Source organism: Spermophilus citellus (genome assembly GCF_964194105.1).
Source record: "Spermophilus citellus genome assembly, chromosome: 2".
NCBI lineage: Eukaryota > Metazoa > Chordata > Mammalia > Rodentia > Sciuridae > Spermophilus > Spermophilus citellus.
The window spans coordinates 67,624,136-67,636,414 of record NC_138183.1 but is presented as its reverse complement, the minus strand read 5'-3'; the positions used below and the strand labels follow the sequence as shown (position 1 = coordinate 67,636,414).

The following is a 12,279-nucleotide window of genomic DNA, read 5'->3' as shown; positions in this document are numbered from 1 at the left end:
CAAATATATTATCTGAATGATTTTTTTTTAAATTTGAAAATGCATTTAGTATTTCTAGACAGGGTATTCATGTAAAAAGGTCCATGATTACGGCACTGAAACCATATTCATTCCTGAATGACTTATAGCATTCTACAAGAATGTGTTCCTTTTCACTTGTCTACTACAAATCAAAGGCAGTCAATGTTGCACACTACTAATTTTAGGTATGCAGTGATAAAACCATTTTTGAAATTTTACTTTTGTTTTTAAAGTACACCATCTAAAGAGAGGTGCATGAACCGTGCTATACAGTACAAGAAAAAGCACAAAAAGGAAAGCAGGTTTCTGAAAAGGCAGTAAGACTTATACAGTCAGTCCAAACATAGTTTGGATGAAAATCCTGAAAAGTGATCAGCAAACTCGAAGAAAAAACTGAGAATTGGGCCCTATGTTCCAATGGTTCACCCATTCCATCCTATTGTTCACTGGTTTTATAAATGCAAATCCTTTGGTGTAATCCTCAAAGTGTATGTCAAGATCACACTATAGCCATGATACTCAATCCTGTCATATGGAAATATCTTTTCCAAGACTTCAAAGTAACTAACATACCTTCCTTATAGTCTTCCTCTTTGAAAGTATAGCACATGGCTTATATATAAGTCATGTATCTCATGACTTATGTATGATTACAATGCCAAGAAACACCAATAAGTCCTTAGAATGTGTACTTGTGTCACTTGTTAATAAATTTATTATGAGGGTATTAGTGGCTTATATTATTTAGAAAAGTCACAGTTCCAATGAATGAAAATAACAATTTCAATAATTACAACAAATGTGATTGCTCCAATTGGCTCTAATATATAAATTATAGTTTTAATTTTCTAAAACATTTTAAATTCAACATTAATGAAAATGTGTGAGCATGTGTGCATGTTGTACTGTGGACTACAAATAACTGGAAGTAGAGTGAACCATAGGTAGGTGTCTTTTGTGTATTGATCACAACAATCTACACTGGCCACGAAGGATTAATATTTCTAAGTATCCCTAAAGAAGATCAGAACATTTTTATTGAGTCAATTTCAAATACAGCGATATTTATCAATTTCTAATCTGCTCTAATTTAGAACAAACCATGAACAATTGGAAGAAATGTTGAATCCTGGAGGGTCCCCAATCCCCCAAGTCTCATGAATCTAAATTTGTCCATTATTATCAGAATCCTCTAGTGATAAAAATATATCCAACATTAAATTAAAAGAACAATGATAATAAATACATTTAAAGTCATTCAATAAACAAGATGAAACCAGTAAATACATTTGGTCCAATACAAATGTAATACCACTCAGGGGATAGTGGGTAGGGACAGGAAACTGAAAAAACTCAGAAAGGAGAGCCAAAATGAAGAGTGTTTTTTCCTTTTTTGATTTTAATTTTATGTGTAAATATCCTAATGCACAATGAAAGAGATATATAGTTTTTAGAAGCTTATGACTTCTTTTTTCCACTACGCGTATGTGTATGTGTGTATGTGTGTTTGTTCAAGTGTGTGAGATGCATATTCATTGCCTTTTGGGGAGGAAAAAGGGGGATGATCATTTGAATGATGTTTAGATGAAGGTGATGCTAGGGTGCTAGTGAAGACTTTCAAATATATAATTATGTTGTAAAATACAAAATTTGAATCAATTTAAAAAATTATATTTAAAACGTTGAAAATTTGCTTAAAAGAAACACAGTTGAACTTAAAATAGTCTGAGGCAATCAAGCAACAACAGCTCAAATACACTGTATGTTACCTGAGAAGCCATTTGGTATGTTTAACTTTATAGATTGGCTCACCCTCTTCTTCCCAACCCCTCCCCCTCCCCAATACAATATAGTTTTCATTAGTAATCTTTAAATCATTTTGTGCTTTCCTTTTTCTTTTGGCTTTATTTAATTAGTTATTTATCAGTGTTTGCTGATTAGTATTTTGTAACTATTTAAAATAAAAGGGTGTGCCTTTTCTGTTGCTGGTAATAATTTGAGTGCTTAAAAGAACCTTGGCTTTTCATGAAAATTAAAATGGGGATGGGTGCATGCTCTCTAGGAACTCACCTTCTGACTTTGTAGCAGACTCCTGCCCCATGGGCACTCGTGTGCATGTGAACACACAGACACCTAGACACACGGACAAACATTTAGACTGAAAAGATGCACTTCAATAAGTACCTGCTTATTTTGTAACTTTCTAGAATTGTAACTAAATAAGAATGGTCTAAAACATATGATTTTATGTAACAAGTTGGTATTAAAACTAGCCTGCTATTCCATACCCTTAAGCAATCTGATCTGTAATCAAGTAATAGTCAACTCTAAGAATAAAAAATAGGTTCACGGTCACTCAGAGGGAAACTGATTTTTTCTTTTTGTTTTGCTTCATTTTCTCTAAATTTCCTTTGAAGAACATGTAACCTGTCCTTACTTCAGGAATCTGAAAATGACAGGCACACTTTGTCAAATGGATTGAAGAGTTATTCACATGAACAAAATAAACCTTACTAAACCTTAGCTTCAGTTCTGTTTTAAGGCACCATGTAATAGCCGAGGTACGATGATCCCTGATGTACATTCTTCAATGGCAATGATCCATCCAGCCACCTATCCAAATCCTACAGAATTGGGGATAAGTAACGGTGAGGTGTGCCAGTTACACTGCCTTCAGGTTCTGTTTAAAATTTAAATCCACATACTTTAGAAACCAGGAAGTATTTTTGAAGGAAATAACGATATGCAGGTTGCTACATTCCTTGCATTCTATAAATTTTCTTTTATAATAGCAGCATATTGAACTACTATTAGAAAAAAGACCTGGAATAAAAGAAAGTCATCCAAATGGAATGGTTTCCTGTATGTCCAGCTCAGCATAAGTAGCATGTACACTTAAAAAAAAAAAAGTCAAGTCATTTTATCAGCGTCAGTATCTAACTATCACAGCCCCACTTAACAGCAGAACACACTTATGTAGTGGCCCCAAATACAGAATCAGTAGTCTTTAAACAGAGGGACTGGGGTGCAAATAATGGTTAAAATTCAATGTCTCATGGAAACTTGCATTGTTAACATGGTCTAATAATTATGTACATAAATTATGTACATATTAGCATAATCTCTTGCAATTCTGTCATTTACTCTGAACTGATAAATGCACAGCTCAATTTTTCTTCAGAGAAAAATAGATGACCTTCCCAACCCTCTAGCACTATAATAAAAATGCTCTGTATTCTCTTTCTGTACTCCAAAATGTTATCAAAATAGTGTCTTATGGTTCTGTCCAATAAAAAGCACCTTTCAAAAGCAAATTTGATGCATCTGCTGCCAAATGGGCATGCCTCCAGTGTAAATCAAAGAAATTCATTTCTTTTGATATTTCACAGAAGTGCATCTAATTAAAAAACTTACACATGAAATCATACACCAAGACTAACAATCAACAATAAAATATTTAAGCTACAAAAAATGTAAATTACTGTTTAATTATAAGAAAACAAAAAACATTGACATTAAGTGTTGTAAAAATCCTTCTTGACACCTGAAACTAAGAGAAAAAAAACCCTCTTATTATTAAGAGACAAATAATTTGGTTAAAAAAAAAAAAAGACCTGGCAAAATACATACACCCATTCCATTTCACAACTCCAAAAAGGTAATGTTCAGCACAGAGAGAATTTGACAACAGTCGACCTTCAGGCTTATTAAATTTTCAACTTAAGCCCAATATCAACAGGGTTAATGTAAGCTGGAAAAATACACTTTAATATTCTTTAGACTGCAGTGTAGGTGTTTCCCGTGGCGCTGCACTGCCTGATAGTCTGAGTACTTGTGACGATGTGCTCGCTGTGAATTGGATTCAGGAGGCTTGGTTGCACACTGCTCTCAAGAACAGGCTGCATGCAGCCCACTGGGAACGCCTGGCTCAGCTCTGTTTTCTCTCTTTTTGCTTGAGGCTCTGAAGAGTCATCCAGTTCTTCATCCATTTCACTTTCCACTTCACTGCCTTCATCTGCACAAACAAATAATACCGAGACTACTACCAGAAGACAAATTGGAAAACTGCGATCAACCTGTGCTTTAGAAACACTTGAATATAGTACATCAAGGCAGCAACTTCTTAGCCTTTCTCAGAGGACAAAGCTTGTAGGTTTTCCTTTCATGGGATTTTACTTGTATCAATGCTGTATTAAGGCATCTATAATTCTTTCAAACACAGCACAGATAATTAGTTTTTGGCAATTTGTGAGCAAAACTTTAATAGTTCCTTTAAGAAGACCTTTGGATTTTCATAAAGCTTCTATATTTCAAATAAGGGCATATAATTCATATCATCATTAGGTATACCCTGCTGGCTTTGGGAAAATGTACTGAGTTGAAAATACTAACTTAAAAAAAAAAGATTAAAATTTTTCAGTTTCCTCTAAAAATTCACACTAAATATAAATTTCATGTGTGCAGGCAATAATATAGGTGAGAATGACGTTGATTCACAATGTAACTATTGCATGTGTAAGCAGGGGCTGCTATGTAGACTTTCTGATACACCCTGAAGCCGTAGATCTCAGTATTAAATAAATCTTCAATTTTTATTATGAAAAAAGATGAAGAGTGGAACAGTAATGCCAGATTAAAAGAATGCACAATGAGTTCCCATTCCTGGCAACACCGATACTGTTAATAGTTGGTATTCATTTCTGGAAATTAAATGTTAAATAGTCACTGTTACTCCCATATCTTAATACATTTTATGTTAACTAAAGCATCATTAAAATGAAATATCATTTAATTTTTCCAGCAGGCACTGTTAAAATTCAAAAGTACAGTAGAGAGAAATGATGCTCACATAGTTTTATGACTGTGGAAGATTCTCCTAAGAAGATTGTAGAGAATATGTCTTCATCAGATCATTGTTAAACAGTAAGAAATATATCCCTGCCTTACAAATATATTTTATTCACCCAACATGTTTTATTGTTTACAGAAAAAAAGGACAAGGATACATATAATCACATTAATACCTCACTTTTAACTAAAACATAACAGGTGTTTGCTTATAGAGGTTTGCATGATCAGAGTCAGTTCTCTGTTCTATCCTATTCTATGGTGTACTGCATTCACTGAGTACCTCTTTATCAGGTTAAGTTGAACTCTTTCTAAGCAATGTTGAGTCACATTTGGGGGGACACCACAATAGAAATATCTGCTAACTCAACCAAGATGTATTCTTGGCCTATCTTCTTTAAACATTTTTCCTCTGGAAATAAACTTGATTACATTAAAGTGTGTCAGCATAAGCACATTCAAAGGATTGGGCAACTGCAGGGAGAGAGAGATCTTTGACAGACGTTTGTTTCATGGAGCGGGCATAACAGAAACATTTATAAGATACTGTTTATTTTGTTGTTTATTCGGTTGATAACATGAACCAAAGATGCTTGGAAGGACCCTCACACAAACTTTTAGTGGTGGTAGTCTCTCAAGGTTGTGACTGTTAAATTTTATTTTCTCTAGTTTCTTTCTTTCTTTTTTTATATTAACATCTATTAGTTGCACATATTAGGGGGATTCAATGGGACCCTCCCATGCATGATCAGTTTGTACTGATCAAATCTAACTTTCTGCACATTTTGAATTTTTTATACAGGGTCAATATTACTTTTATGATAACATCAGGGGGAAAATCCTCATTTTGTAGAAAAGCCCACAAAAACCCTTAAGATTTCATGCTCTCCTTAGCCTTTGAATATGCCAACTTGGCTGTAGTTCAGGAAGCCTCAAGCTTGGAGGTGAATGGGACCAGTCTCACCATGCCAAGAAGCTGAGGATGTATCACACTAATTTTAAGCTTCCTCTCCACAAATAAATAATTGTCAAAATGAAAAAAGAGGCAACACTTAAAAGAAAAAAATATCATTTACAAACAGGTAGGAAAAGTCCTGACATCTACCTTGCTGTGGGTGGAAGTGACAGTGAGATAAGAGGCTGAACAAATTTAAGTGTTCCAAATCAGTTTGACTTAGGTCCATTACTAGATAAAATGGCCCTCTGAACAGGCTATGAAGAATCTGCAAAAGCAAGCCCCCTTTCCAGTTCCTAAGGATAAATCAATGCAATTCTATAGACATCTTATTCTCATATAAATACCCAAAGACATTTCCTGAGAACCCACTTGAGGTTATGAAAGTTTGGTACACAAAAACAAAAATCAAGTGTACTAGGGTTTACTGAAGACATTGATTCAGCACTGTATTAGAAGGCCAGCTGCGATTTGTCATTAATTTATTTCTCTGAGGATTACTTTGTTATTCCCAAAGTGGGTGTATTTGTAGCAAAAATGTTTTGGCTATACTTTTCTGAAATTTTTCTGCTCTGCTATTTTGTATTTTACCAAAATGGGAATTAAAGTATACACAACTGGTAAACAAACAATTGAAAGGAAAGACTTTCACATGACAATAATGTTGACTCATATGTGACGTTCTTCAGCCATATTAATATTTTCCACCCCCAAGAAACAGGAGCTCAACATTGAGTACTCTTAGCACAACATGATCTAGAGATCAGGTTGCAGTTCTTTGCAGACTCCTTGAATCCTCTTCCCTCAGTTTCCCCTCTGGCTCTGGCCTGAAAGTTCTAATTGTATCATTGTCCCCAGTCTTTGTGCATTTTGTTCTTGTCTTCAGAAGTCAATAACCATAACAATTCCCTACACTTAAGATACCCACTCACTTTTAAAGAAAGAGCTATATTTTACTGTAGTATTTGCTTATAAGAAAATGTATGTTTTAAAAAATGGTACTGTACTGGTTTTTATCAGAATTATTCTTGTTTGTGTTTGGCTTATAAAGTTGGGTAGGATTTTTGTGTTCTATCTTAACCCCAAATCCCTCTAAGCTTTCTCTGTTCTTTCATGAGTGGTTTTGTTGATTATGAGATTATTCAGGAATCTATGACATTACACACACACACACACACACACACACACACACACACACACACGAGTATACCCTGGAGTAGCAATGTTGCTATAAAATAGCTCCAAGATATTAAAATATACTCTGATATATAGTCTAATGTATACATGTGAGTATGTTACCTTCTTCATCTGTACCACAATGAACTTGTTTTCACATTTCTACCAGAGTCTTTTTTTTTTCCCCACTGAAAAGTTGAACTAATAAGATAAGTAGGCCAAGGGAATATTTCTTCTTGCTTGATGGGCCTTGAATAAAAATGCCTGGCCAAAATTTATCATTTTTATCTAGGATCCTGGCCATGGTCAGAAATAATTTCCTATTACTTGTTATTAATATAAATCAAAGAATGTTTAAAAAGAAGTTTGAAACTGCATTTAAATTCCATTTTATGTATATATTATACCTCACATAAGGAAGACATAGGCTGGAGTGAAATGGTGAAATAATGAAGGATTCCAAAAGACATGACTTGTCATGTTCATCTGGGACTTGTATGCTATTTCTACAATTTCAGAGGGCAGTAGACATATATGCTTTCTTCTTTGTGGGTTTTTTACTAGAAAAACAATTACTTAAAAATGTACATTGTTTTCAATTCTTACCTTTATCCAGATTTCCAGGAGATACAGCATTCAAATCACCAAACTGCAAAACAATAGTCATTTGGGCAATAGTTACTATTAGGTAGAATAAAATAATATTCTATCAATCTGTGGTAAAAACACCACTCTATGACTTTTTTATAGCTATGAACTGGTGACCATTTTGATCCCTAACAACTTAGGTCACATAATTTTCCAATCAAACTTGTCAAATTTGAAGTTTAAATTATGTCACAATTTAGCTGTCTTTTATATGCCTCTTTGCAGAAGGATAACAATTTTTTCTGCCTTCCTTGCTCCATCTTATGTTTTATTATTTCAATTCAATGATGAATAAATGGGGGTCTGGATGACCTGGATGAAAACGGAATGTGGTGGAATAAAGTTGGAAAAGCCCCAATCAAGCAGGAGATATCAGCTCCACCCCTGATGCATGGCCAATGAGTCTACCTGGAATCTCTACATTAGAGCAACATGTTTGAACTGTATTTTTTAAAGCTTTTATGAGAGAAAATTAAAAAATAATAGGGGCCCCAAAGTTGATACTATTAAGTTTTATAAAAATTTTAATTTGATACTTCTGTCTTAATTGATGTTCTTATTTACCATGATAACAGGTTCCACTTTGAAAAAAAAGAAAGGCATCTGATCATTACTAATGGAAACTAAAGAGTTCACAGCAATACGGAACAATTAATATCCTTCAGCATATACCTTATTTTCTACTTCGGCTCAATAGCTTGGTGATAATTTTACAGTGAGAAAGTACATTGAGAGTCTCAGGGTGAACAGATAGGGATACACTAGATAAAACATTGATAGCAGAGGTAACAAAGCTAATCTGAAAAAGGCGAACAGCAACTGCAAAGCATCCACTTTCAAAAATGGTAAACATTACTTTAAAAAAATAGTAAGTCATTATTAGAAATTTAGCTTTATTAATAGGCTTAGAAAGGATGAGACAGAAATTCTACTTACATTCAGAAGTTTGCTTATAAAGAGTTCCATGATAGGAGTATTTTTTTCATCTACAAGGTATGTCTATAAAGTAATAAAACTGATCTTATTTTGCAAACATACACACGTTGATTTTATTTTTCCTACCTAATAAGTATTATTCTTCATAGTAGCTACCTTGGGAGCTTGCACATTGATTTCAAGGTCCAGGGCTCTGGACCTCCTCTGTCTGACAATCCATTTCAACAGTTAGTTCACTTGTTATTCAAGAAAGCCCATCTCATTATTTTATATCCAACTCTGACTCTAAATTGCATTCACGGCATTTTGTCCTAAGATGACTTCTCACCAAAATCAAATTCATCTTAGCTACCACTCAGGATATTTAAAATAATATGTTATGCTGCTCTTTATGATTTCTCAGCCTTTCCAAGGCAGTTTCACAGAGAGGCATGCCATACCACTGATAGGCCATGGTGTCTTTGCTGGAACAAGGTGCAGCTTTCCTAGGTGACTTCTCTGTAGTACTGGGTAGTAACTCTCAGTATGTTTGTTTGAAAGTCTTTGCCATTACTTTATAGTAATATCCTACTGGGCAAAAAATATAAAATCATAAGTTCTGAACTATTTTGGATTGTCTAAATAAAATTCACAATGTAAATTATGTAGGACTTCTTGAATTACAAAATATAATCTAATAACAGAACCCCAAAGGATTATTTATCCAATTTTTGGTATTATTTAAATATTTTAGAACTATAAACAGAGACTGCCCATAGACAAAAGATAAAGTTACTTCTAATTGAATACAATATAAGATTTTTATTTATTTAAAGTGAAATAGTTGGTAACACATCCAATTCTTGAAAGAAGTTGGCAATGATGATTCTAAACATACCTTTATATTTATTAAACAGTGAATACAGGTTGAGCATCCTTATCTGAAATGCTTAGGACCAGAAGTGTTTCAGATTTCAGATTTTTGAATGCTGAATTAGTTACATCTTGCAGATGGGACCCAAGTATTAAACAGAAAATCCATTTATGTTTTATACATACCTTATACACATATCCTAGAAAGGTCATCTTATACAATATTTTTAGTGCCCCTGAGTTGACTATGACCCATCACATGAGCTTGCATTGGGTGGCATTTTCTGTTTGTAGTGGTGCTCAAAATATTTCAGATTTTGGAGTATTCTGATTTTTGAATTTTTTAGGATATTCAACCTGTATTTAATTTTTTATTGAAAGAGCTCTAAAAGTTGCTTGTGACTAAATTATTGTTGTCATTAATGACTAAAAGGATCACACAAAGTGGCCAGACTTATATGTACATTTTTTTCAAAAGAAATGTTGTTTTAGTTGCTCCTTAACTCTGAAAACACAAGAAGTTCCTTAACACAAATATTTTCCTTAGATAACTGCTATTTAATCTAAATAATATGTTTGATTATTTATGATCCTGAAAATAAAAACCAAAATAACTAGATTCTCAGTGACTGCTACTGTCATTAGTTAAATAATATCCATATTCTAAATGCTGGGTGATTATCACTATGCTCTGGACAAGGTACAAAGAACTCAGAAATGCTATCAATGCCTGTAGTTGTCTCTGGGATTAATGACAAAGTTCTACACTTATAGCATATGGAGAGAACAGATTTAGAAATTTAAAAATCTGTGGAAAAAATATTTTAATATCTTAATATGAAAAAGGTGTTTATATGCATTCAACATGTGAGAAATCAATTATATAATATATTTCATATATATATTATGTAATAATATAATATATAACAAATTAACCAGGCATGTAGTGCATGTCTATAATCCCAGTGGCTCTGGAGGCTGAGGCAGGAGGATTATGAGTTCAAAGCCATTCTTAGCAACTTACTGAGGCACTTAGCAACTCAGTAAGACCCCGTCTTTAAATAAAATATGAAAAAGGGCTAGGGATATGGCTCCATGGTTGTGTACCCCTGGGTTCAACACTTAGTAAAAACAAACACAAACACAAATACACACATATATAATTATAGGGGGAAAACTATAATCCTACAGATAGACTGGGTAATATTCAGAGAATTAATTCATTTGCTCATTTCTTCTATAAATATTTATTGAGAGCACTATATGCTGGGTACTGTGCCAGAAAATACCATTCAGATTACTTTGGAAATATTCATTCCTCATTGAGGTGACTATCAGAAGATACTTCTATTATGAAGGATAGATAGGTGAGCAGAAAGCTAAGGCAGTCTAGGAAACTTCAGGGAAGACTTTGAAGCATGAGTCAAGGCCTTGGAAGTGGAAATCAACTGTGTAGCTATACGATTTAAGAGCATGTCACGACAGCAGAAGCAGGGAAGACTTGAGTGGGCATAACGAAGAGGACCGCTGAGAGCAGACAGACAGATGACAATACCTATATTAGGCCAGCACACATGAGAAACAGGAGAGAGGAAATAGTCAGAGATGTGGATGACAAAATGGAAGCTCACAAGAAAGTACAGGGATTATTGTGAAGTTACAGCTCCAGAAATGAAAGGAACTTATTGCATTGTAATTTCCCCTGTTGCATAAGGATTGGAGGGAGCTACTATTCTTTGATGTGACATCTTACCACATAAAATGTACATTCATGGTTCAGTGTATTGTAGGCTTTCTTTCAAATATTATGACCTCAAGTGTCATTTTCTTAATATCACTTTCTTGAAGAAGCTTTCCTAAATTGCCTTCTCTGTTGTTCTCAATCATTGCATCATGCTCACTTCCTTCAAAAAATACATTGAAGGACTTGCAAGAATTCACAACACATACTTTGTTTGCTCATCTACTATTTGTTTTCCCAACATGTCAGTGCATGGGGGAGGGGGAAACCCTGTTTGTTCTCTTTGTGAATGTATTCCAGAACCTAGTATAGTGCTTAATACATATTAAAGGCTAAATAATTACCAAATAAACACATTGACTTCCTCATTTTAGCCTCATCAAAACCTTACACTTTTAGCAAGATTTCATCTTATAAGCAATGAAAATGATGGGTTGATTTATCTAACATCAGATAGTGAATATGGTGGTGCTACATTTTAGATTAGATAGTCTGACTCCCAGTTTAGTGGGGGCGGAGTGCTGTAGGGGTAGGAAAAAGGGAAGAAAATAGGAAAGAAGGTGCAGTGGATGAGGAGGAAGAGAGATACATACTGGATACATACATAGAGGAAAGAACATAAATTAAGGGACTTTAAAAAGTGCTTTGGAGATAGAAAACATGGCATTCAATATATGTAGGAATTAAAATTCTTTCAGCAGGACAGGTAGGCAATACTCTAAAGTAAAAGCTAGAATAGATCATAAATGAAGTATGTCTATTGTTTCCTATCTTAGGAACCATTTACTTGGGTCCTAACTGGGATCATAATAGTGAACACCCTCCTGACAAAGAAAATGCATGGCCAAGGCAGTCACTGGCAGTCTGTCAAACCACAAATTCATGATGAGACTAATGATGGCCATGAAGTGTAAGATGGCAACTAGACAGCAGAGTCAGGGCAACTATGGGCAGATCCCTGAGAGTCTCCAAGTGTGACCCTGGCTGTGGCTAGGCAGCTGAGAAGCAATTCATCACAGGACTTTGAAGCCTAATACTTGCCCCTGAGCACAGGCACCAGACAGGAATCTGGCTTACAAGGGTGACAGAGGATACAGGTGCA

At 34.4% G+C, this 12,279-nt stretch overlaps 1 protein-coding gene across 2 annotated transcripts in view; it reads right to left on the bottom strand.

The window, feature by feature from the left end:
• Positions 1-1,626: 1,626 nt before the first annotated feature.
• The window catches only part of RFX3 (regulatory factor X3), a 329,303-nt gene continuing 318,650 nt past the window's right edge, over positions 1,627-12,279 (bottom strand). The window contains exons 16-18 of one of the 2 annotated variants that reach the window (XM_081282602.1): positions 8,585-8,647; positions 7,607-7,649; positions 1,627-4,036 (exon numbers count right to left, since the gene is read on the bottom strand). In XM_081282602.1, the coding sequence (XP_081138728.1) occupies positions 3,798-4,036; positions 7,607-7,649; positions 8,585-8,647 (345 nt within the window). In that variant the 3' untranslated portion in view covers positions 1,627-3,797. The remainder of the gene's footprint in view (positions 4,037-7,606; positions 7,650-8,584; positions 8,648-12,279) is intronic. The other variant, XM_081282601.1, reaches the window with a different exon arrangement.